At 53.2% G+C, this 25220-nt stretch overlaps 11 protein-coding genes across 11 annotated transcripts; 4 read left to right on the plus strand and 7 right to left on the minus strand.

Annotated features, from left to right (window-relative positions):
• Positions 1-66: 66 nt before the first annotated feature.
• On the minus strand, positions 67-2403 carry CLUP02_06639 (GMC oxidoreductase; the record flags this gene model as incomplete). Its single annotated transcript, XM_049285638.1, has 10 exons — positions 67-161; positions 205-242; positions 301-461; positions 535-825; positions 879-1288; positions 1347-1560; positions 1628-1700; positions 1751-1833; positions 1899-2248; positions 2370-2403. 10 exons carry the CDS (start codon positions 2401-2403, stop codon positions 67-69), a joined length of 1749 nt encoding a protein of 582 aa, XP_049142781.1.
• An 872-nt stretch (positions 2404-3275) lies between these two features.
• CLUP02_06640 (spherulin-1A) lies at positions 3276-4115 on the minus strand (the record flags this gene model as incomplete). Its single annotated transcript, XM_049285639.1, has 1 exon — positions 3276-4115. One exon carries the CDS (start codon positions 4113-4115, stop codon positions 3276-3278), a length of 840 nt encoding a protein of 279 aa, XP_049142782.1.
• Positions 4116-5452: 1337 nt separating this feature from the next.
• On the plus strand, positions 5453-5680 carry CLUP02_06641 (uncharacterized protein; the record flags this gene model as incomplete). Its single annotated transcript, XM_049285640.1, has 1 exon — positions 5453-5680. The coding sequence occupies one exon, from the start codon at positions 5453-5455 to the stop codon at positions 5678-5680; it is 228 nt and encodes a 75-aa protein (XP_049142783.1).
• Positions 5681-5799: 119 nt separating this feature from the next.
• On the minus strand, positions 5800-6629 carry CLUP02_06642 (uncharacterized protein; the record flags this gene model as incomplete). The annotated part of the gene is made up of 2 exons (XM_049285641.1): positions 5800-5965; positions 6022-6629. The coding sequence occupies 2 exons, from the start codon at positions 6627-6629 to the stop codon at positions 5800-5802; spliced, it is 774 nt and encodes a 257-aa protein (XP_049142784.1).
• Positions 6630-7025: 396 nt separating this feature from the next.
• On the minus strand, positions 7026-8261 carry CLUP02_06643 (FAD dependent oxidoreductase; the record flags this gene model as incomplete). Its single annotated transcript, XM_049285642.1, has 1 exon — positions 7026-8261. One exon carries the CDS (start codon positions 8259-8261, stop codon positions 7026-7028), a length of 1236 nt encoding a protein of 411 aa, XP_049142785.1.
• Positions 8262-9547: 1286 nt separating this feature from the next.
• CLUP02_06644 (uncharacterized protein) lies at positions 9548-10587 on the minus strand (the record flags this gene model as incomplete). The annotated part of the gene is made up of 3 exons (XM_049285643.1): positions 9548-9885; positions 9978-10380; positions 10453-10587. The coding sequence occupies 3 exons, from the start codon at positions 10585-10587 to the stop codon at positions 9548-9550; spliced, it is 876 nt and encodes a 291-aa protein (XP_049142786.1).
• Positions 10588-11960: 1373 nt separating this feature from the next.
• CLUP02_06645 (uncharacterized protein) lies at positions 11961-14376 on the plus strand (the record flags this gene model as incomplete). The annotated part of the gene is made up of 2 exons (XM_049285644.1): positions 11961-13396; positions 13479-14376. Coding segments are annotated over 2 exons (2334 nt in total), but the record flags the coding sequence as incomplete, so codon positions are not given.
• Positions 14377-14477: 101 nt separating this feature from the next.
• Positions 14478-16037, minus strand: CLUP02_06646 (uncharacterized protein; the record flags this gene model as incomplete). Its single annotated transcript, XM_049285645.1, has 1 exon — positions 14478-16037. The coding sequence occupies one exon, from the start codon at positions 16035-16037 to the stop codon at positions 14478-14480; it is 1560 nt and encodes a 519-aa protein (XP_049142788.1).
• Positions 16038-16111: 74 nt separating this feature from the next.
• On the plus strand, positions 16112-20921 carry CLUP02_06647 (uncharacterized protein; the record flags this gene model as incomplete). The annotated part of the gene is made up of 13 exons (XM_049285646.1): positions 16112-16284; positions 16464-16557; positions 16625-16651; positions 16708-17153; positions 17219-17258; positions 17322-17389; positions 17466-18086; positions 18181-18320; positions 18383-18583; positions 18632-18829; positions 18868-18996; positions 19074-19173; positions 19226-20921. 13 exons carry the CDS (start codon positions 16112-16114, stop codon positions 20919-20921), a joined length of 3933 nt encoding a protein of 1310 aa, XP_049142789.1.
• A 139-nt stretch (positions 20922-21060) lies between these two features.
• On the minus strand, positions 21061-21589 carry CLUP02_06648 (uncharacterized protein; the record flags this gene model as incomplete). Its single annotated transcript, XM_049285647.1, has 4 exons — positions 21061-21148; positions 21172-21271; positions 21313-21478; positions 21551-21589. The coding sequence occupies 4 exons, from the start codon at positions 21587-21589 to the stop codon at positions 21061-21063; spliced, it is 393 nt and encodes a 130-aa protein (XP_049142790.1).
• A 2379-nt stretch (positions 21590-23968) lies between these two features.
• On the plus strand, positions 23969-24349 carry CLUP02_06649 (uncharacterized protein; the record flags this gene model as incomplete). The annotated part of the gene is made up of 1 exon (XM_049285648.1): positions 23969-24349. The coding sequence occupies one exon, from the start codon at positions 23969-23971 to the stop codon at positions 24347-24349; it is 381 nt and encodes a 126-aa protein (XP_049142791.1).
• Positions 24350-25220: the final 871 nt, after the last annotated feature.

Genomic DNA, 25220 nt, shown 5'->3' on the forward strand with positions numbered 1-25220 from the left:
ATGCTGGAATGGATTTACGAAGAAAAGTTTTCTCATTTAATGTACTCGTACATCCTTGACTAACTATTAGATCTTCTCTTTCCTCTTGGTATCCAACCCGTAGTCTCGCGCAATTTTTTCTGCGGCCAGTTGCCCAATAACATAGGCGACGATCTGAGGATCTAGAAGCACTTGTCAGCAATGAAATACACGAAGCTATCGAACGCGACGTAAAAGGTGAGCTTGTAGCAAACTTACGACCACTGTTGAACTTTTATCAGCAACTATCTTGTATCACTTTAAAGAAGATGAGAAACGTACCTGGGCAGTATAGTTGTCACACTTAAATCCGCAACCCGCAAGCCGTTCAAGCCGTGAACTCGAAGGTCTCCGTTGACACAGCTGCCATCTCGCTCGCTCTTACCCATCTTCACGCTGCAAGATGGATGCCATAGTCCCGCCACGTTCTCTTGGATGAAGTCCTGGAAGCTCAGTCAGCGCTATACTTAGAAAATTGCAACTACCCCTAATTGCTGAGATAAGCTTCTAACTCACATCAATATCCTTGTCGCTCTCCGACTTTGGTGCAAATATCGGCCTGACGAAATGGTCTTTCATCGTGCTGGTCTTGAGGAGATTGAGTCCTTCTCTTAGCGCTTCTCGCAGGTTTACCAAATCGAAAGGGTTGCTGAGATACTTCGGGTCAATCAGAGGGGGGTCCGCGGGGTCGGCTGAAGCCAATTTGATTGTTCCTCGAGAGACAGAGTTCATGTTTGCAACGAATACCGAAAAGAACCCGTCGCTAGACTTTTCGAAGACATGATCAGGAGGAATCAAAGGTCCAATCTGTAGGTTGACGTTAGTTGAGGGTCATGCTTTTCAGCCCTAGTACAACTTACGACAAGCTCATAGCTAGGGACACCTTCCTCGAGCAGATAGCCTTTCACATCAGCGGGGAGTTTCTTGAATTCAGGCGACTCATAAGCCCGATCATTCTTGAGGAAAGCATGCGGAACAGACGAGAAATGTCCCAAAAGCGGTCCGTTCCCACTTTCTGCGAGTTGCTTCACGGCCTCCTCGTACTTGCTTGGGTCAGAGAGCCCCACCCTATCAGTGAAGCCGGACTTCATCTGAAAGCAAGTCACAATCATGGGGTGGTCTGTAAAGGACTTCCCCACACCATTGAGGTTCTTGACTACGGGGATTCCGAGGGCACCCAGGTCTGCTTGAGGTCTGATACCTGAAAGTAGCAGTAGACGGGGACTGTCAAGGGCACCGGCTGATAGAATGACTTCGTTCTTCGCTCGAACTGAAGTTCCAGGGTCAGTGAATCACCAGGTATCAACTGGGCTTTTGGGTAAGCTTACCCTGCGAACCATCTTCCTTCAGAACACCCACAGCACGATCCTTCTGAAAGATGATTTTGACCACACGACTCTCGGTCAGAACGGTCAAATTTGCTGGAACAATCTTCTCGAGAAATGCAGATGCACCGGTTACTCGGACACCATTCAGACTAGTTGTCGAGTTCAGCGAGAAACCAATTGGGTCACCATCGTTGGGGTCAAGGTTGCGCTTGTGCTATCACGGGGTCAGCATCACTGTCCACTGCCTCACCCATTGTCGTCTGGCTTGTCAATCAACCCACCCCGAGATCAACTCCAGCGTCGATAAAGGACTTTGTTTCTCGTTCCACGTGTCCGATGGAGACGTCGATGGGCCTGATTAATGTCAGAAAAGTGGATCACTGCAATGAAAAGTGACTTGTTACCCAGAGAAACCGTGATACTTCGGATCGGGCTTCACATATTCAGCCCACTCCTTCGAAAGATCATCAAGGTGGAGGTTTTCCAGCTTTTCGAAGTCAGCTCGAGACCAAGATAAGGTGAGATCTCTCTTCAAAACTGGTTTCGACTTACCTTCCTAACCCTCTCAATGACGGATTCAAATCCCCAAGCATCATCACCTGCAGCCGCAGCCCAGGCATCGAACTCCGCGCGCGCGCCAAGTGACCAAACCTGGAAGTTGGTAGCACTCGACCCTCCTAGACCCTTGCCACGAGCCTGCGGCACCTCGCGATTTTTCGCATGCTCCTGCGGCGTCGAGGCATAGCCGTAGTCAAGACCCGGCTGTGCAATGGTGCTGAATCTTTCAGCCGTACGCCTATACTCGGGTTTGCTGATGTCACCGCCACCTTCTAACAACGCAACACTGGGCTTCGATGCCGTGTTTGCGAGGCGGGAGGCGAGAAGGCACCCCGCTGTGCCGCCTGATCGTCGTTTGTTGTTGTTAGTGCGGTTTCTCCTCTCGTGAGGGGTTCGTTGTGATATCCGAGGATGAAGAGGCGTGACCCCTCACGGCAACCTTGTCTCCAGGAACATTAAACTTACCACCGACGACTATGAAGTCGAACTCTTGTGTCATGATTGAAATTTGACGGTGATTGAGAAAAGGTGTGGTACAAAGTTGGGTTGCGTCGGGCGCTCTTTGAGTCAAAGTTCACATCTGCCAGCTTGCTTTTTTATACTCCAGCGAGCTGAGAAAGTGTCTCTCGTTTATACACACAAGCCACCTGACCTCCGCACCTAAGACTCTAGGCTGAGAGATCATCTCTCTAGCGGCGAAACTATCGGCAAATGTGCGCGGCATCGCATTGTTTTCCCCTGGTTTCCATCCAGCCTTACGTGGGGTCGCGGGGCGGTCTGCAGCGCTATGGACAGCCCGCGAAGGAAGCTTGAGTTGTATTGGTGATCCTCGCACGTCCAACGCGAGGTTGGCATTTCGCCCGATGCGATGCAACTCTGACACTACGACTCTGAGGCGTGCTGATGTAACTCAAGTTCGCAATATCCAAGAGCTCGTTGGCTAAGGTGAAGGGGTCTACTTTTCCGACAGCATTTAGGACTCATGAGGATGGCGTTCTCCAAATCATCTGTGACTATTTCTTGGGTACCTATGTGGGCTGCACTGCACAATCGTACCCGAATGAAGCGGCTCGACAACTCAGCAGCTTTTATATTATCTAGCCACATTGTTCAGTGAGGTGAAGCAAAAAAACAAGATGAGCAGAAGAATGTATTGACAGCGACTAAAGCAAAATATTTGATACCCAAAATCTAAACGCCAGTGAGCCAATGTCCTTGGCTATGCAACCCACGCTATGCCCCCCACCCCCCCCCCCCCCCCCCAAATGAACTTCAATGCCTACGCTGAAATGCTGACTACCTGTCATGCTCCATACAACAATGCATATTCACAATTGCCATCCCAATTACAGTCCATCAATCGTCACGAGTCTAGTTCTGGGGCGTGCCAAAGATCTCGTTGAGGTCGCGCTTCGCGTTGCGCTTGATGCCGCACTTGTTCAAGCAGGCGTCGATGCCGAGAGCAATGTTGGCAGGGATGTGCTTACGGAAGCTCTCAAGATCGGCACCGTCAATCGTCTGCACGCCGCCGAGGGTAGCAGAGACGACATCCGGGCGGAGGTTGAAGAAAGCCTGAGCAACCTGCTCGACACCGGGGTCGACGTTGTTGAAGCCGGCAACGAAGACGGCATCCTCGCAGTCGGGGTTGAACTCCTGGTGGATCGCGCCCTGGGGGAAGACGGACATTTGGTACGTCTCCATGGTGTTGGCGATGGGGTCGAGGCCGTTCTCGACGACAAAGTTGGTGACAAGGCGGCCCTTGACGATCACGTTGAGCTCGGTGGCGCGGTTGTGGACGTGGGCCGTGTTCATGCCGCAGGGGCCGAGGAAGCCGAGGGTCATGGCGGCGCCGTTGCCGATGAGGGCCGGGAAGGTCTTTGCCGTGGCGGAGGTGGAGAAGCCGCCCTTGCCACGGGACTCGGAGCCCTCGGGGGCGCCGGAGTCGTTGAAGTCGAAGACGAAGTCGCCGGGTTGGTTGAGGAGGCGGACGCGCTCTTGCTGGGTGGGTGCGGTCATCAGCTTTGTGATGAGGTCTGCGTTGCCGGCACGGGTGTTGACGGGGACGATGGGGGGAAGGACATTGTCAATGGAGCTGTTGTCGGTTTGGGTGGAGATGGTGGCGGAGGAGGAGGGGTGGTTCGGGTTGGTGGTCGGCGCGGCCAGAGCAGCGGCGGAGAAGAGGATGGAAGAGAGAATGGTGGAGGTGTACATCTTGACTACTTTATGTATTTTTTTGCTGTTGGAATGACAGACAGGATATCCGAGCTGACAAATGAGACAAGGAAAAGAGAAATAGGAAAGATGAAAACCGGAAAGCGAACTCGTTGCTTGTTGATGCTGTGATGTGTGTGATGATGAGAGGAAAGAGAAATGAAGAGGCGTTCGATGAGGCTATTATATAACATGATCGCGACACAAAAGGATTTCAATCTTGTGTACTTCATCAAGTGGCCGCAGATGAGCGTCAGCCTCATTCAATCCAACAAGCACACATCTGGGGTATAGGTTGGTAATTCCTACGATATGGGGCACAGCATCCTTCTGCTGATGGCTTTGGAATCAAACCAACATAGGCTACAACAAGACATCACTCATTGTCCCGATGGATGCAAAATGTCAGCTTAGTTGTTGCCTCGTTACTGAATCTGGCCTCATGCTGCTGACCAGCAATCTCAACAACCTGGCCACGAGTCCAGAATATTGCAGTCTTGGGATGGCAGCTGCATGTTTGTGCTGACGGTCCCAGGGCTGACGTCGGCGGTGCACGGTAGGCGTGCCAGTCTCTTGGGTCCCTTCTGGGAAACAAACAGCGAAACATGGTGGGGAGGGGCGGGAGTCTGTTCGTCCGGAGGAGTGTTGTCAGCATTTAGTCGTTGGTTGGAGCTGCCAAGTAGGGCTGTGGGATTTGGGCGGTCTATGTTTAACTGTTTGCTTTTTTATCCTCCCGTTCCACGTAGTACTTTTCAGTCAATCTGCTTCTAGTCTTGCAGACTGGTCGGTGTCTCTCAACCATGTTTGGTGCCATGGTCACGATAGGTAAAGTACTTGTAAAGTTCCTGACAGTCCATCCCGAACCAAGTCAGTAGATATTCGCCAGTGAACTTTAACACTAAATTTGCAGTAACGTCCTCTGCCAGCACTACCTGGGGAAACTCGCCGGGCAAGATGCCCAACCCAACAAATACACGAACCGTAGCGCATCGTGGAAGTAGTTCATGGCGAACATTGAAATTAGTTGCCGTTACTTTCAGTCATTGAAGAGAAAGTTGATTCCGACCTGGAGACTGTAGACTGCATGTTGACGGAGAGGAAATCCTTCTAAGGCTTGGCCAATGATCCCTGCTCCGAGCCCACCCACTGTTCGTGGTAGCGCTCGATTAGAACAGGCTACAGAATTTAGCTGTGCGGCGGGGAGGCGAAGCAGCTATCCTAAGCTTAATAACGAGCTGCGCGTTCTAATTTCGTCCCAATTTAACCCTTTGTTTATTCACCGGCTCTTCACTCAAGACAGTTCCTTAGGCAGCACCAAACGTGCAGCTCATCTCCAGATGCATGGAAATCCTTTTTCATGTGTACTTGATAAGATATGTCCTAATGTGTTGTCATTTACTGCAAGACCAGAGTATCTGGCGCTGGTAATGACGCGGGAGGCTTACGAGGAAGAAGATTTGACGTCTCAGGTATTACCTCAGCGGATCATTGCTGGACGGCGCAGTTCAATTTTTCCATGGCAAGGCGACCGAAAGACTTTCTATCAGATGCGATGTTATAGGTGATATCATTCCGATATTCCATGCAATGAAGGAGCACTTCTTTCTGCACCAACTTCTCGGGCTAAATGATGGTGAAATAAGGTCACGTCCATATATGTTCTTTCATCAAACCAAATTTTGGCTCAGAGATCTTTTATAGGTGCATCCCCTTCAGTCTTGCCAGTGCCATATTTCTTCACCTTGTTTTTGCTGGCATCCTTATCCGCAGCGAAAGCTTCAACCTCCTTACTATCCATGACCTTGATGACATTGTCCGCTTGCCACTTCTTGAACGAGAACCCAAAGCCCCTAGGATATGTGATTAGCCTGATGATGGGCGGTCCCCATGTTCGTGGTGAGCTTACTCATGGCTGTAGTCCTTGTCATTGGCCTGGTCCTTGTGGTACTTGACCTGAATGAAGTCGCTGTCGACGGTGCCGGGATCCAGGCTCAGGCTGACAAGCGCATTAATTGTCGCAGTCTTTGGGATGAGCTTGAAAGTCCAGCTTTGCTCATTCCTGAACTGGATCAGGTCTCGATCGTTCTTGACAATCTCATACCTCTCGTTCACGCTCGCTTTGAAGAGCTTGGGCAAAGCAAACCACTGCCCTGCCATCTTGTATCGGTCGTTGGCGTAGACAAATTGGTCGTCGTACACGCAGTCAGCCGTGTACCGCTTCACGCGCTCAACTGTGGGCTCCATTGAGTATAGCGCGATGATGTCGTCAATCAAGCGCTGACGCGCTGGAGAGAGGGAAATTGACTTGGATGGGTTGGGGTGGTATTCCTCAGTGGTCGAGGTCTGGCGGACTTCGAACTCTTCTCCTGGGGTGGCAGAGGTTTTGCCGGGAAAGTTGATGTGTCCGGAGTCTGAAGACATCTTAGTGGTAGTATGCAATGTACGATGAAAGCTTCTGGGGGATAGTGAACAGGCTGTTGCGAAAAGTTGTGTTCTGATAGCAAATCTCGACATTGATGAAGCTCCTTGTATGGGCTAGAGAGAACTCATCGCCCGGGCACATTCACTTATAAACATTTGATAAAAGCTTACTCTCAGGACACACCCCATGGTCATGACGCGCTCAACTCGCCGACAAAGACAGCCTGGGCTCTCTCACTCGTTTCTTCTATGATCATAACCACGTGTTATTCGTAGTCTGACGTTCGGAAAATGTGGCGGTCATGTCGATTATGTAGCGCTGACGTCAACACCTTTGCGTCTTCAGATGGGTCTAACACGGACTGAGACCGCTCTGAAGGGATGATCTAGGTCCGTGAAGAACGCTGATAAATGAAAATCATTGAGAATTCAAATAAAGAATTCTCATCAAATATTGAAATAAGGATTTGTTTCTTTAATCGAAGGCTACTAAATATCCTTCAGGTCCACTACCTCACCCGCACGCCAGCTCACATTCTGACCAGCATCACTGCCTTCCTTCCACTTCCACCGAACGATATCTTGCTTTCCTTTCTCTACCAAGTCCTTGATCCATTGTCCAACCACCGGAAGCATCTTGAAGCCGTGGCCCGAGTCGCCTGTCGCCAGATACAGGCCTTTCTTCCCAGGCACAGCATCGATGACATAGTCCGAGTCCGCCGTATCGGCACACCAGCAGATGTGCTGGTCGACAAAAGGCCTATCAGCCAGGCCCGGAAGGGTCTCCTGGGGCAGCTTTCGAATTCGACGCACGTCAACCTCGGGCACGAAGTCGTTCTTCTCGGGAGGCGTGGACAGGCCTGTCGTCGTCGAGTAATTGGTGTAGCCTCCACCACTTGGGGAAAGCTTGAGGATGCCCGTGCCGGGTTCTGGCTCAAAGAAGAAACCCAAGTCCCGAGCGTGTGTGACCGGTATTCCCTTCAAGCGCGCTGCTTCCTCCGGCTGGAGTTGTATGTGCAAGACACTCCATGCCTTTGCCGTGACTTGACGGCCGACGGAAGGGAGCACGTTTCCGAGCGAAGCCCCGACCATAAGAATCGTGGTCGCTGCCTTGAAGTCTTTGCCTGAAGTCGTGCGGGCGCCAATGCATTTGTCCCCGTCATACGTGAGGCTCGCAACATTCTCCCCAGTGTGGATCTCGACTCCCTGGGCTTTGATGTATTCATAGACTGCCTTGAGCGCATTCGCGGCATGCGCATAACCCGCGAACTGATTGAAATACCCTTCCCATCCTTGCATGGGCCCGTCCAGTGCCGGCGCAGATTTGGCGATATCTTCTCTGTTCTTGATCGGGTTGATCCTACCAGCCCAAGCTGGATGCACCCGGATACTCTCAAGAGATTTAGCTAGGGTCTTTTTCGTCTTTTCCGGCGCTGCTGCTGAGTTGGCTAAGAGGTACCCCGTCTGGTGGTAGTGCGGCGCGAATAGTTCGTTGTCGGCCCATTCCGACATGGCCTGCAAGGCCAGCTCAGTATAGAAGGGGTCTTCATATTCTGCGCGGACAATTTTGTTGACGTCGTTGCCCGCCGAGAGAGACGAGGGAACGGATGTTCCTTTCTCGAGAATCGTGATGGACTTGTACCCGGCACGGGTGAAGTGATACGCCGCTGACAGGCCAAAGGTGCCAGCGCCAATGATCAATATTGAGTCTTGCAGGTCAGGCATCTTGGCTTTTACCCTTTTCGGTTTATTGCGAACAAGAGTTCACAGTCAGAGGACTATGGCGGAATGATGTCGATTTTGAGTTCTGGAAGCCAAGTCGCATTCAGCTCCGACGTCGGATCGAGGGCCGCTCTCCCGCGCTGCTCGGAGTCAGGCCCCTCACGGCAAAGGTGTCCGAGATAAGAAGCCCACCGCGGGGAAGTGGAAACGGCGACCCCAGTCCGATACCACATTGTCGGCGCGCTCACACCGAAGCCGAACCAAAATCTCTTCTATGCCTATCGTCGCCTATCTTCAACCACATATGTGGTATGCATCTGCGGGGTAAAGAGACTGAGTCGGGCTTCCACGCTGAGGCTCATGAGTTCCGCCCCTATTTGTTATGGTCTCTCATCTGGGGTTTCGAGGCCCTATCTGCAGCTCAATACTGAACATGCCATCAACATGTCGTAGCCCCGTTGAGGGAGTCACCACTTTCTCATCCCATCTAGAGAATACTAAAGTACCTTTTTGTCGTGTCGTAGTAGAAGAAATATCCCGACCATGGCCTGGCAGTCACGCATACAAATACCCAGCCAAGGTTGTGAACGTACTTGCTTCCGGCCGTGTGAGCCAAGAGCTGAATGCATGCCAAGAGCGAGTACCCCATACACATTTCTACAATACTCGACCTCTTGGTTTCTTTTTTGTCTTTTCAGCTACTCTGCTGCTTCCTTCCAAGTGTTGACCATGTCTTAGATGCACAACTGCGACTGTTTGTTGAATGCGTCAGCACTATCTTATCAAATGATGTCTCTCGGCCTGTCGCGTCACGCTGGCGATTTGGAGGCTGAGTTCTTCCTGTTCCAAGGTGGCGACGTCTCTTGTTCTCCCCTTTCCTTGAATGAATCATGATCTTGCCTCAAGCAGGTCCCGGGAAAGCGAGCCTCTATCGTCGGCCTACATGTACCGATGTTCTGCACCAACCGCTCTCGGTCGCCTGGCATCATACTGCAGAAAGTGCATGAGTCACACACACGCTTACATTTATGATCCTCAGGGATTGATGTTGTCGTCCAAATGCCACAATCTACCTGTACACTTGAACTGTCAACCCATGACTTCTCCGTCCTACTTCAGTGAACAATCCTATCAAAGTGAACCGCGAATGACATGACCGGACTTGTGACAGCTGTTGCCCTGTCTTATGCCGTGTGCCGCATAAGGCAGCCCTTGTCACGTTGTTGCCCGACTCCGTGAACCCCAAGACCACCTTACTAAGTTACTTCGAACTGTCCAGTCTTTAGCTTTCATGTCTTTGGTAACCCAAGTCGAACAAGATGTTCCGTAAGACCAAAAGAGTCCCAGCCGTCTCTCTCTGCCTGGTCTCGAAGCCATACCAGACCTATCATGCCAGCTCCATTCGCCCCTACGCTGTTTCTCCCTACAAGTCGACGCGGCACCACGCATATCCAATGTTCAGCCATGACGACATTGTAGTCGCAAACTTCCCTATCAGATGTCTGAACTTTCCTTGTTGCAGAGACTAGTCTTTGGAGACTATGGTAGGCCTGTTCAGGGGTTGCTGCTTGGGGTAACCGCAACACGAAATGTAGGTTGGGAACCCCAGGAATTTCTGAATTGATCTCTGCATCGAACATTCTGTCAGCGTCCGCCTCTACATACGAATTGAAATTCAATACTTCTTGTGAGAAACGACTAGGATCAGTGATATCTTACCGGTTTCAGACGTCGCCTTCTGAGGATACAGCGAAAAGTGAGTCGGCTGAGGAAAAATCTGCATATGCTTATGGCCCTGAGATGATCCGGCGTCGACGCCGCAATTGTAGATCATCAATTGGGGCCCCAGAGTTGGCTTGAGTGCATCTGTCACAGCCCGAGCAGCCTCAACATCAACCATGTTGAGGTCTTGCGTCTGAGGTTCAAAGAGTCGGGTATATAGGACAAATGCCGGCCGATACACACAGCACAGATTGAGCTTCAGTGCATGATGAGATCCTACTTGAGCAACGATGAAGTCGGGATCTGGGTTGAGGAACGGGCCCTTGTCCGCCGTGCGCTTAGGGTCATCTCGCTCCAAGTATGGCTTTCTTTTCAAGGCTGGACTGATGCGGAACTCGAACTGGTTAAGTCTAGTCAGAAGCCTCTTTGGAGACTGGTTACCTTCGGGGTAGAGTTACAGGCTGCCTCGTACCTCAAAGCCGTTGTGGGAGACAATCTCGCTTTTAGATTCGCTGTAGAATAGCTTGCCCTGAGAAACCAAGTCGTCGAACATAAGTAGAGACTTGAAGCCCAGATCTGCCGGCAACGTGATCTTTTCCGTTGCCATGTCTACAGCACAGCAACATTAGATGAGATCCAACTGTAATTCCTTAGTTGCCTCGCCCTCGAATTGTGGTGAGCTCCGGGTGATAAGTTGGATGAGCGGTCTGGAAGCAAGACATTCTCCCTTCGCTCGGCTGGCGTGGGGTTCATCGGGATGTTAGTGTCTACGCTGTATCTTTGTAGGCTGCGCTATCAGAGGGTTACCCGATTAGCAAGGCGTGCACTCGACATCAACTCACTGACTGTGGCCTTCCTACCAAAGTAGTCTATTCAGTCAAAAATGCCCGATTATGATCCTATTGAACAGATTATTATACAAGCGATGATAATCGCTAGTTTCTGTATGCTATAATGCTTTTCAAACTCCAGGCAAAGTTTTGCTGGTTGGAATCTTTGGGTTTCGTCATGCTATAATCACTGAAGGTCCAATCATTCTAGGTGACTTGGCTTAGCGAGAAACGTGCTGGAAAGTTGCGGTCATGTTCCGTACACGTATTGTGAGACTAGTAAGTTGCGAACGCTGAGTGGATCGAAAGATTTGCGGCTTAGGGAGTTCCAGTTTATCTTAGGGGCTTTTGGTTTTGTGTATCTTTTGAGATTGAATTCGAGGTAGAGAACCCATGTTGTGAAGAGGAAACCCTGGGCTCTGTTCCTAATCTCAGTGTTCTGTTACCAACGATTTGCCAGTTGTTATGAACATACCTGCAAATGGCAGAGAAGATGGCAAAAAGCTTCATTCACCCGTGCAACGAACCGCCCATTTGCGGCCTTTCTAATGGCTGAGGTGATACGTGTGGTCGAGTTTCATGTCACGCCAAAGTGATGTAGGCCGCACATTTTGTCGGGCAGTTCTCATTAGCGTCAGGAAATGTTCGCCATAGTGATGTCGCGCATGCATACCAGGTCCTGGGTGCTTGAGAAAGTCGGAGGGCCGCAATTTCAGAGCCTCTGAATGGTGGCAACTCCCTGTATTTACACGTCAATCATCGCCTTCTCCCGGTAACCCTGCGAGAATTCGCTGCCTAGTGGCCGTATATTGGGGCTCGGCTACGTTGCTCAGTGGATAGAAATAAGCACGCAGCCTCACTTTGTGTCACGTAACAGGGATAGTAATCGCACCTCACAAAGTGCCCGTCACGTGCTGAATCACGTGTCTATCTCAGATATCGTGTATATAGACCTTTTCCTTTTGTCTATTTCCACTTTGATAGTTAAGCCACTTTTACCACACTCCGTATGCCCATTGCTGCGTGCCATAACTCGTGACACTTTGATTCCCTCATTGGAGACCTCCACAGAGTTGGCTGACAGAGCCATGGAAAATCTAATCCTGCAGAGCACATTTCGTTTGTGTGGCGACTAGAGTAATCTTAAATCACGACATCGAAGCGAACATCTAATGTGAAAGAAGTTGTTGGCGATGAGACTGAGCGCAGTCCAGCATACCAACTTGCGATCTGTATCCCAGAGCCGACGATGTACCAGCCACTAGACCGCGACGCAGCAGACCAGTCACCACTCAACTACAACAAGAGCCAACAGCCCAGCCAGATTCGCCCTGTTGTACCAGACCATGGCGTCGCAAGCCTCAAGCCGAAGAAGAAGTCCAAGCAGACACCCAAGCGCCTAAGTCTCTTCCTCAAATTCAGTCTCGTCGCCTCGTTGCTCTTCCTCGCAGGCGCCGTCGCCTTTATCTCATGGCTATGGTGGGCACCCCACCAAGACGTCTGCTGGCGGAAATGGGTCCTCGCCCCGAACCGGCTCCAACTGAGCATAACTCTATCCGCCGTCGTCATCCGAACTGCCATAGGCATACTGGCCACCGCGGCCACGGCCATGCTTGCGTCGATCGCGATCGAGCGGAGGGGCGTATACCTCCAAGACATAGCCCAAGTTTCCGTCGCGCGCTTCTCTAGTGACGGACCGCTATCCCTGAGTCTCCTCGCGCTCACGAGCTCATCGCTACAGCCACTAGTCCGCCTGGTTCTGGCGCTCTTGGCTATCACGACGATTGCTGCGCAGTTCACATCTACTCTTCTTGTAGCGGATCTCGAATCGCGCCGGGTTGTCACTTTTCCTGATTCGGTGTCCAATGCGTATACCTTCATCTCAGGGAACCTCTCGAGCGGCAGGCCGCCTGAAGCTGTCTCCGGGTACGCGCACAACTACTGGATCCAACGACCGCGACTTACGGAAACATTTGCAGAGTACACAGGCACGGCAGCAGAAGGAGAAGGACTGGATGACACCGGCCCAACAGTCAGAGCATTCCTCCCCGTGGCATCGCAGCAAGAGCGCGAGTCGCTCCTCGAGTTCCAAGGCATGGCCAGAGTCCTAGACACGCGGTTCATCTGCATGAGGCCGCAGCTCAGGAACGTTCGCCCGTGCAACGGCACAGACGGCGTCGACATTTGCGGATCGATACGGCTCGATCCCACCGTGGACGCGGCGGCTGCGGCGGGGCTGACGTGGACGGATGAGATGAACTTCAATTTTAGTTGTCCTGTGACGGGGTACATGGGCAATCGATACGACTGGCAGATTTGCGCGTATGAGACGCTGAACTGGACGTCCTTTGACTGGTCACTTCGGAATACCACGAGGATGACGACGATGAGGATTGTGTGGGATGCGGGAAGGATCCAGGGAAACATGAGCTCTGATAGCTTGAAGTCGACAGTCAAGGTGCTGAGTTCGACTGGCTCGGGCCCGTGGACGAGGGAGTCTCTGCATATGAGACTTGTTGATTCTGATACCATCGGGAAAGATCAGTATATCGACTTCAACATGACGATGTGTGCACATTTCTCTAAGTGAGTACTTGAATCACCCAGAGCTTGAGCTGTTCCATCAGGTTCTTCTATGCTGTATTATCTAACAAGTTCTTCCTAACAGCTACCCGGACTCGATTCAGTATCTTAATGTCTCCGCAACCAGCTCAAGCAACAGGACAGAGCCAACCTACGAGTGGGATGCAGAGCAAGAGGTCTACGACACGAGTGCAGTCCGCAAACAACTCGGCGCCGTCAAAGACGCTCCATCTCTATCCCACGAAGACCGCCAAGTCCTGACTATCAGCAAAGACAGCCTAGTTTCGGCCGTGGCCGACGCTCGCGATGGCTCTGAGTGGCAACAGTATGCCGCCGACCGCAGCCTGGAATGGTTCTTCGACCGCGTCACCTACGCCCGAATGCCCTCCATGCCCATCGCCTTCTGTCACAATTGCGCTCCCAATCTCGACTCCCAGGACGGCACCAGCGATGTGATCTACGAGCGTCTTTTTGGCGATACCATTGACGAGACGGGATCGCCGGCTCGCGCGATGCAGGCTGTTTACTTCACCCTTGCCCGACTTGTCTACTATGACTTTCTCAGCGCCTTTTCTCCCAATACTGCTGTACCTGGGATGGACACTGCGGATGTGGTCACGTTTGAGCTGACTTCGGTACCATGGCGATTCAGGGGTTATCTAGCCGTCGTAGGGATAATTCTTGTCTTCCTGGCCTCATTTGCTGCGGCTGCGGTCCTGTTCAGGTCTACGCGATACAGCTTGCCTGAGAATGCGTGGCATACTGTAGCGCAGATCTCCGAAAGCCCCGAGCTGGCAGACTTGCTTCACGACGCGAAGGTTGCTACTGATGGCGATGTTGGACGTTTAGCAAAGGCCTCCAAGTCTCAACGTTTCGTGGTGCGAGATGGTGTCTTCACTCAAGCTTCGGGGGCTGGTCTGGATGTGGAGCTGGAGTCGAATCAGTCCCGCCGTCGACTGACAACGCACGAAGCGGTTTCGTAACACACGATGAGAGGCTCTCAATGGATGGGAGTTCATCACCAGATAGCGTAGGAGTAATAATGTGAAATAACAAAAGAATGAGTTGAGATTTCTGCGTAACTTCACAGAGCCTTTGTCGCCTCTGTGGCAGACTTCTTCTGGCTTTCCTGCCCATCGTCACTCTGGACATCCACCTTCTCCAACGAAGCAACACTATCCCCAGCTTCCCTCAACGACTTCCAATTGAGACCAAAGTCAAGAATATCGGGATACTTGCGGACATACCACAACATCCCGAGGATCGAAGCGATACTCCCAACACTAAACGCAGCCGCCAGCGGGAAACCGATAGGATACCTCGGCGAGTCCGCCGTCCTCCACGCCCGCAGCGGGATAGTAGCATGCCCAACATACACAAGCGTCACCGCGAGGCCAACAATCACCGACCTCGCCTCAGGCTCCTTGCGCAAGATGATCGCAAGCCAAGCGAGCAGCGCGTACCCCCACGCCGCAGTCGCATACGTCAAGAAGTAGAATGTCATGATCGTACCCCCTCCACCGGGCCAGGCCGCCAGGACAGAGGTAGCAACGAGCTGAAGCAGCGCCGCGCCGATAGCGACTTGCCACCGCCAGTCCTTCCAATCGCTCAGCGCGTTGAGAGATATATTCGCCACGATGGAGATTGCGTAGCCGCCGAGCGGGATCAGGTTAACCGTGTATACCGAGTACAGCGCCGTCGTGCCGTCCGCGGCCTTGAGACCCTTGAGGTAGAGCAAGAAATACGAGTTTGCGCGTTGAGACCAGGCGAACTGCAGGTATGCCGCGAGGAAGAGGTACGTAATAGGCGAGGTGAAGAGTTTTCGCACGCGAGACCAGAGGGCCTTGCCCTTGATAACCTCCTGTGTCGTCGTCCCTGACTTCCTCATGCGCGAAGCAGCGAGCACGCGTTCGTCCGCGGTGAGCCAGAGGGCGCGGGTTGTGGTCGGCGCGTCGGGGATGACGAGGAACCCGTAGAGACCCCAGACAATGGTCATGATACCCGAGACAACAAAGAGCCACTGCCAACCCTCGAGACCGTGCGCGCCGTTGAGGTTCTTGTAGAGCGCGGCCTGGAGGATGCCGAGGAACATGCTCCCCGCCTGGCTGCTCACGCCAAAGATGGCGAGGCGTTTACCGAGTTCGGAGGGGGTGTACCAGTTGAAGATGAGGTTCACGATACCCGGCCACGACGTCGCCTCAAACACGCCCAGGAAGAAGCGCAGGACAAACACGGTCCGGGCGTTCTTGGCGGCAAAGGTCGCGAGGGTGATGGCGCCCCATACGACTTCGCAGAACGGAAGCCAGAGGGACGGGCGGACGCGGGTTTGGATGAGTTGGGAGGGGACGATGAAGAGGGCGTAGCCGATGGAGAAGTAGGTTGTGAACTCGACGAGTTCGTTGCCGTAGAGGGAGAGGGCTTCTTGCATGCCTGAGACGTAGGCTGCTGTTGTTGCGGACTGGTCCATGTCCTTCATGAGGCCGGCGATGAAGGCCCATGTCAGGAGGAGGATGTCGAGTTTGAGGACTAGGACGTGTTCTGCGTCTTCAAAGTAGGGGTGAATCTTGGCTAGGCATGGGATCGAGGGCGTCGTGAGGTTTGGGCTGGCTTCCGCCGAGGCCGGTTCGGGCTCGGTCTTTGTCATTGTTGGTGGTGCCTCGTGGTGTAGCTCGGATGGATGACGTTCAGGTCTAGAATGTTTCCTCGGGCAGGCTTTCGATGGCCATGCAGGTGTTTAAGCAGTGGCTTTCAGGGTCGTATTTGAACTCGATCATTCAATCGACATTCGCCATTGCCGTATACCAAAACTATTCCCTGAAGCGGACAGATGCCGACAAGACGTCGGGACACACCGACGCTCAAGAGAGTCCTTCGATAATACTGGGCAAAGGGTCAGATGGCAACATCACCATCTTTCATGATGAAATGGGGAAAACGAAGGAACAGAATCGGGGAAAATAACAAAAGAGTTGGGACGGATCAGCTGCTTTTTTGGCAGAAATTCAGATGAACCGTTAGCCAAAACTCTGTTTCTCGTTGCCGAGTCGTAGCGTTCCATGGGCTATCCCAGCTCCGGGGAAGCGTCCGCCGGCGGGCAGGGATACAACGTAAAATGTCGCCATTTCACCGGCTTATGCCGTGACGCGTCGGTGTCCCGCCGAATGGTAAGATGAGAGCCTATCCTGCGTCTGCGATTCGACTGTTCACCTCGCGGTGATTGTAAACCGCAAGCACGTTTGTCGGGATGATGCCGATCGAGTGAGACAGGACCTGACGCGATAATACCTAATTGAGTCTCGTCGACATTTGAGAAGGGCTATATACATACATCGACCGCAGGCGACCGGCAGATTCTATGGCAAAAGATTGCGTGCTTCGCCATTCCCACTATCATTCGCTGCACGTATTCAAGTCCAGCCACCATGTCGACCGAACCATTGTACCCAGCCTACCTCCCCACCAGGCCCGACGGCTTCCAGCCGACAATCGACGTGCCGTACTTTGAAGCCGAAGAACCCGGTGTCCGAGCCAAAGCCGCGCGATCCGCCTCCTCCGCCTCCTCCATCTTCCGGGACGGCGGCGGCGCCAAAGTGGAGAACATCACACCCCGCGTCGGCGCCGAAGTCCGGGGTATCCAGCTTAGCCAGCTCTCCAAGGCCGGTCTGGATGAGGTCGCGCTGCTAGCGGCTGAGAGGGGTGTTTTGGTTTTTGTAGGTCTTCCATCGCGGATAGAGAGTGATGATGGTCACGCCATCGCCAGGTGAGTGGATAATAACACCGGTCTTTCTAGAGAGATCAAGACTTTGCAGACATTGGGTTTGAGAGGCAAAAGGAGATCGTGAGGCACTATGGCCCTCTACACAAGGTACGATTGACAAGCCCCCTATAGCTTGAACGCATTTGCTGATCTGCTTGCCCTTCTTCCCAGCACCCCACGATGGGATACCCAGAAGGCACAGGTCCTGAATTCCACGTCGTCTACGCAGACGAGAAAGCGTAAGATCCCCTACCCTCGCGTCACATCTCATATAGACATATAGCAACATGCACTCATCACTCACACTCATCGCAGAGGCAACCTCCGCACCCTCCTCGGTCCCCGCACAACCTACGACCTCTGGCACATAGACCAAACCTTCACCCCAAACACCCCCTCAACGACCTTCTTCTGGGTCCTTGAAACGCCCGCCTCAGGCGGCGGCGACACGGCCTTCACATCCCTAACAGCAGCCTACGCGGCCCTCTCCCCAGCCTACCGCGCCACCCTCCGCGGCCTGCGGTTATTCCACACCTCCGCTTCCGTAGGTGAAGTTGCGCGCGTGGGCACGGAGCGCGCTCTCCGCGAGGCCGTATCGACGACACATCCGCTGGTGATCCGGCACCCTGTAACGGGCGAGCCGAGTTTATTCGTGAATCCGACGATTGCGAGGCGGGTAGAGGGGTTTTTGCCCGAGGAGTCGGATGCGCTGTTGGGGTTTCTGCATAATCACGTCAAGAGTTTGGATTTCAGTTGTCGGGTGAGGTGGGAGGCTGGGTCGGTTGTTGTGTGGGATCAGAGGAGCGTTGCGCATAGCGCGGTGCCGGATTTCAGGGAGGGAGAGAGGAGGCATATGGTGAGAATCATACCGTATGGATCGAGGCCTGAGCCTGCGTTTCCTGAGGAGCAACAAGCCAGTCGAGAGGATGGAGAGGTGTAGTGTATATTGGTCTACCTAGTGATCCGCAGCTACATGGAAGAAGTCGATAGAAACTTTACCATTTGATAGGTCACACAATTCGAAGTATAGGCGGAATAGTATCTCCATACTTCAGGATACAGACGCGTGTTGTCTACGTAGACAATATACAGTCACTTGGCTTGCGAGGGATAGCAAAACCTCGAATCACCTTGCCGGGTTTCTTCATCAACCCCGCACTCTCGATTCTTGTGCCCAAAGTTGAGCCTCACAAAAGGCTGACAGGGATCTAGCATGGATGGGATGGGGTGAGCAGAGTGCGATGATCATACGCATCCAGACCGATTTGGAGTGCGACATAAGTGCGATAAGTGCGGTGAAAGTGCGACGGCAATGCCATTCGTCAACCCCACTACTGTCCCGCTCCCGTGCATGAAGGAGTGTGTCGCACTTACAAGTGCGATGGCCAACCCCGGTCTGCATGACAGCCTTACGAGTATCATCGTGAATAAGTGTAAGCCCAGTCCGTTGTCCCAAGCTACTTGACCTTCAACTAGAACAGACTTGTTTTCTAGCTTGACGGGCGGTCAAAGATCGATCTTCACTAGAGTTTCAATGGCGGTCAACCCGGCTCCCAACATCGGATCGCCGGTTGGACCACCTCCTGCGCCTTTGCCCTTCAGCTTGCAAACGTCGCAAGATGTGAGCGACATTCAAGAAGAGTCCAACAAACGAAAGAAACCACCAAGGAAACTGGACAGTGAAAAGTGCCAGCTTTGCAGACAACACAAATTGAAGGTATCTCGGTCCTCTTCCAAGCGCTTACCTTGCCCCGCCTGTACGGCAGAGCGCTTATGGCTTCGGTCAGAAAATTGCTGACAAGCGAGCTGCGAAGTGCCTTCCTCAACCTCGAACATGGCCGCAAAAGTGCGATCGCTGTTTGTCGAAAGGCCTAGAGTGTTCACCTGGCGAAGTCAAGAAAAGGACACGAAGACGGGCTCCAGGCGAAGAAGAGCCTGGAAGCATGATGAGTATCCCGAGCGACCGGGGATCCCACGGCCAAGATCATGGTGGCTCTAGCACTTTTTGGAACTGCGAAGATCTGTAAGGCCCATGTCAGCTTCTTTCTTGAGTAGAGGCTAATCATATGAGACAGTATGGATATACTTACCGCAGTCCAGCTTCTGAACAGCGTATACGAAGTCCATCATCACCAAAGAACCTCCTTGCTAGATATTCTCGATTTCCAAAAGACTCCCTGCCAAAGCAATGGACCTGGGACTCAGGCACAGCTCGATGTACCCTACGTCTCGGGCCTCCATCAGACCTTACCACTTCTCAAAGACAGGATATCGATCGCCATCAAGACGAGACTCGGTCACGGCAAGACTACGTGTTTCGCGGAGAGGATGTTGTTTGAGAATACTCTCAGTGAGCTACACAGCAATTTGCCGAAGCGTCCGCTTATTGATGGCCCTGTCGAAACCCATAAACTACTCATACGCGAACAGATCTCAGACCTGATGTTTCGGTCCAGGTCAAGCACGTCGGAGACCATTACGTTGAAAGCGATAGTCTCATTATCCACCACACTTTCTTCGAGGCTTCCGATACTTTTGAAGAAATTTGATCTCTACGACTGGTCTTACGTTGAACAGGGCTTCGGCCCAGAATGGGAGAAGTTGGTCCCCCATGCGGTTGTTGGGTGTCTCCTCTTCGCTCCGGGCGATCTCTACTCAGACTCGCAGCCATACGCCAAGATCTGGGCTCACGACATTCTGGTGAAAGAGGGCGCGAAGTACCCCATAGTCGCACGGGATCTCGCCCTCATCCCGCCCAAATCCAGCAGCTGGTCCCTGAAGGAGCTTGCCTTCCTCACCGACCACGTCGGACCGGACCTCAAGGACAGTCAAGGGCTGACTCTCGTCCACGCCGCTATCTTGGACCGCAGGCCGGACATTGTGCATCAGCTTCTCGAGCCGGGAGGCGCCAAACCGTGGCACCGAATATTCAGGAGACGGTTCTCCCTTTTTCATTTCGCAGCCTCGGTGGGATGCGAGTCGTGCTACGCGGAGTTGCGCTGCCACCCAGAGATCCGGCCGGCGGAGGAGACGCGGGACCGGAACGGAATGCTGCCCTTGCACGTCGCTGCCCTTCGCGGGCAAGTGAACGTGGCGGAAGCTATTCTCAAGGCGCATTTTGACGGAGCGGAGGAGAATGAGGAGTACGTGAATCGTGAGACGTCAGAAGCTGGGCATACTGCGTTGTATCTCGCGATAGCGCGGGCCGAAGATGATGCTACAGCTAGATTCTTGGCAATGTACCCCGGCGTCGACTTCCTCGTGGATCGTCAGGTACGGCAGACAGCGCTTCATGTTGCGGCGTCTCGCAAACGACACGGTCTATTGCGGTTTCTCCTTTCTCGAGCACCCGAGCATCAGCTCAATGTGCAGAACGAAGACGGTGAGACGGCATTGCATATTATTGCCCGGCATGGTGACCGAGAAACATTGAACGCTGTCTTGGACCTCCCCTCAATTGAACTTGACGTGACGGCCAACGACGGATCAACACCACTGGTTGATGCTGTGACGAACGGGAACATGGAGGCGATGGAAGCCTTGATCGGCTGCCCGGGTGTGGATATCACGGCGTTACGGCGGCCTTTGGAGCCCTTTGGGTTTTCTGCACTGGAGCATATCTTGCAAGAGGCAAACGGCAACGATGGTTCTGGGGGGTACGTCGATATTCTGGAGTGCTTGCGAGTGCGTTGTCCCGAGCTAGAAGACGATCTTTATGAGGCTTCAATGGCTGAGATGGAGACGGATGACGGTGATATGGAGGTTGAGTAATTGTACGAGGTGATATCATCCCGAGCAAGGCGGCTCTAGGCTGGCGAGGGAGGTGCTACATAGCTTCGCACTTCAACAAGCCATACTTATGACTGTCAGCGTACTGTCCTCGAGATAAGTTCGAATCACGTGAAGTTCATTAGACGTAGCTCATGAGGCCTGTCTTGAAGTCATCGCCAAATTCCGTCATCCGGTCAGCTGGGATGGACAGAGGAGCTTGCTGAAGCCTGATAGGTTGCAGTGCACTGACGACATTGGTTGACCCGACGGCGCAGTTGCAATATCGCTAAAGGGCGAGGTTTTCGCCGGGGTGATTGACTCGGAGGGCGGGGATCGAAGCGGACGAACCCCTGGGTGTTGGTCCCACCGATTGCTCATGGGGCGATGTAACGCCGAATGCGAAGGTTCAGGGGAAATGGGTGGCGAAGGGAAGGGGCGGGAGGGGCAGACACGAGGTTGATGGTATCATGGTCGACGGTTTTCGGTGTCAAGTTGGTGATGGTTCGGTGCCTTATCTGTATTCGTCGTTTCTGGGACCCCGAGACGTGGTTGGGAGACTGAGATGGTGTGCAGTCTGGATTTTGGTTAAAGTCAGCGAGCACGCAAGCAAGGCGCGGGAGGCAGGACACAATACCCGGACGGAACATCTGGTGCATCACTAACGGCATCGTGGAGCATTCCAGGCCGGATCGACACAGCGGGTCACCGTTTGGGAGCAGCGTTCAAGTGGTGAGGTCGAGCTTCGAAGGCCCGTCTCGAATCTCGACTCTGGAGTTTTCCGACCAGCGGTGGATTATTCGACAACGGGCCGAGACGGACGAACCATCCAAAAGAAAGCAGACGGAGACCCGGGAGTTAATTGTCTAAGCCTCCACCGTCAACGCGTGGTTCGTGTCCTTAGTAAAGGACCGGTCGTGGGAGGCTGACGGTTGTGGCCGAGAGGGAGAAGGAAAAACGTGACATACAGACGGATTGAAACGGCCTGGTCGACACGAGGCAAACGGCGAGAAAATTCACGACAAAGAAACGACGGCGGAGCTGAAGAAACCAACAAAGTGAAAGTTGCGCGAGCCAAAGTTGGGAAAGCTGGGAACAATGGTCGCAAGTGCAAGAAAACTCCACCGGAAGAGGAACGAAACTCGGAGCAGACACCAAGAACGAGAAGCAACGTCCGGGGAGCCATGAAGCTTGGGAAAGAGCAAGTGGGAAAGGGCAGGAGAGCACATGGCGGGACAGGGAAGGTGTCCCGGCTGGCGCCATATCGTTGGCTGCGATTGCGTGGAGAGTGGATCCATGTAGAGATGAGGTGGACCCAGGAGGTGTGGATACCAATCCCACGCTATTGATGGAAGAGGAAACGATGGGCAGGAACTGGCAGGGAAGAAACGAGGCATGAACCAGTCTATCGGAGGACCCGTCTCTTTTCCATCGTTTCCCATCTTTCCAGCGCTTCTCAGTGGCTGAAAGAGTTCTTAAGAAGCTTGGGAGCGAGCGTTGGATGCATCCAGGCGCGACGCTGAGTGTGACATTCGATATGCATATCCCAGACCTGCACCTGTCTGCAGTGCACCATACCACCCAATGCTGCACCTGCGGCTCCAATTGTCAATTGTGCAAACTTTCTTGGATTGGTCCAAAGTGTTCAGCCCAGTGCTTCAGGACAATACTCCCTCCCACGGAATCCACCCCGTCTGTGTTCGTACTTAGGTAGGTACCTTACCTGATGTACCGTCCCAGACTCCAAGGCAAGTTCCAGAAGCCCGAGCGACGCGCCCCACTCCCTCCAGTCCCCATCGCTCCAAAGGAAAGAACTCCTCCTCTTGGCTCTTGCTACACCTGCCAACCGCAGCTTCCTGCGCCTGCTCCTTCCCACTGCAAGTTGACACACACCACACCCCGTCTCCTCTCCTTCTTTCCCTCTCGTCTTCCGTGCCTTCCAACAACCCGTAACAACATTATCCAGGTTCTCTTCCTGCAGCTGCAACCGTATCTGGACCGACCTTTTCCCATCTGCCGAATCTGTGATTCGTAGACGGCTCTTTCCCTGCACGAGTCGTTCTTTCCCCTCCTTTTGAAGTACCTCACGAAGTACCTCAGTATCCCCCCCTTCCCTTTCAGTCTGGCAGTTCCCTTCGCGGCCATCCAATCCTTTCCCTTGCACCTTGTCGTTCTCTTCCCTTTCCACCACCACCACCACCACCACCACCACCACCACCACACCACACGGCACACACCTCACGCACCTCACACCCGACCACACCTCACCCTCCGGCCCGACCTAAAGGTACCTCTCCTTCAACTCACTTTACCACCTTGGGCCAAGCCGCCGCCGCCGCCATTCTTCCAATCTTTTTCTATCCATCCCAACCAACCCAACCCAACCACTCCAGACCGGATACAACATCTCTCTCATTCGCACACACACTCTCCCACCCAGTCCACTCGTTCCAATTCAACTTAACTTAATACACCAAAACCACACCAGAGGTCTCGAAGCCCGGCGTTTTGACTACCTCTCCTGCCCTCGCTCCCGCACCGACTCCCAACAGAGGTCACAGACACCAAGCTACTATCAGCCACAGAGTGCTGAATTAGAAAAAGAACAAATCCAACAGCCAAAGCACCCGATCACGGCACCACAATCAGACACTTGCTGCCAGGCAGTCCTCCAAATACGACAGACATCTTACCGCAAACGCCAGCCGGCAGAAAGGGGGGATTACAACACATCCGAGCCATCAGAGACATCTGTGTCACGAGATTGCGACCTCCATTCCATCCATTCCTACTGCGACCGATAAGCTTTTCGTCTGATCTGTTGCGCCCCTACATTACGACGTGCGTCTGCCACCGTTCACAGACATTGTCCTCCCGTAATACATTACAACCCGTCATCTGTACTTGCACAACCATCTCATCCCAAGTCGAGTCAATTGAGTTTGCCTCGTCCCGCCATCAACTTTGAGCAAGATCAATCTCTCCAGCAACCTCAACACAACAAGCTTTCCATACCTATACCTAACGTCTTCGCTCGAATAACCGTCACAATGGCTCCCGGTATCCTTGAACGTATCCAGCAGAAGATTGAGCTCTTCCGCCTGGAGCAGCGCTACACTCGTCGCCGCCATCGCCGCTCGACTTTCGTCTCCAACGCAGTTTACGTCGACGGCGAGTACGTCTACCAGACTCCCACCTCCACCGGCTCCTCGTCCGCCGGCACGACTAGCAGCAAGGAGTCCTCATCCCCACGAGTGAATGCCCTCCACCACGCCGAGCCTGCTTCGCCCACTGTCGCCCCGACGCAGACCGAACCCAGCAAGAAGCGACTGAGCCGCTTCGCCTCCATGCCCGGCTTCGGATCCTCAAAGCAGACTCCCACGAATGACTGGAGGTCAAGCCGCGTCAGCGTCAGCGAGATCCAGCGGTAGAAGCGTCTGGCCTACGCTACTTGAATCGATCAAAGAAGAAAAGCAAAGAAAAAACAGTTCTGAAACGAACTATACATAGATCAGGGCGGCAATCTCACGACGGCAACATGATTACCCTCGGGGCGAGTCTTCGAGGTTCGACGACGACGAGGTTTTGCTCAAAAGCAAATGGCATATTGCACTTTACGACCATCTTCCGTCACGTCTCTTAGCGGCGCACTTGCATGAGCATTGGGGGGGCCTGCTCTGGTTCTTTTTTTTTTTTGTTGCTGGGAGGTTTGCATTGGCCGACACGCCAATTGCATATCTGCACCTGTTGCCCCCAACATGACCAGACGCTGTGTGAGAATCGCACCGGCGCTGGTCCTTGCTTGTCTGGACACACTACACCGACTTGTAATCTTGACTGCTGTTCGGGACAGATACCCTTCAGCTTACCGGCGTCGTGCACGCACCTTTTCTCCTGTACATATCCAATGGATTATATGACTACTTCAAACACTCTTGTCTCAGTGCCCCTATTTTGTGATGTTCGCGGATTGCTAAATCAGAAGGCCATGTTTGATGAACGCAGGAATTTGGTGAGAGATTGCAAACGCTGGATGCCGTTCCGTGTCTCAGATTCCTGGTGGTACCGGCAGTGATCGGCCGCGGCTCGAACGGCTGCAACTCGAAGGCATGCAGAGAATTCGGACGATCGCCCCGGACACATCGGCGACGCTTGGCTGTCTGACCCGGTATTGCTCTGAAATCCCAAATTCCCTTTTTGCGGGGTGGATCAGTGGATGGTCCCCAAGCTCCCGACCGGATCCCGCGATTCGATTCTTGGGGTGACCCTTGGGTTTTTTCTTGAGGAAGATGGTACGAAGTA

The sequence above is a fragment of the Colletotrichum lupini genome, chromosome 3 (assembly GCF_023278565.1).
Source record: "Colletotrichum lupini chromosome 3, complete sequence".
NCBI lineage: Eukaryota > Fungi > Ascomycota > Sordariomycetes > Glomerellales > Glomerellaceae > Colletotrichum > Colletotrichum lupini.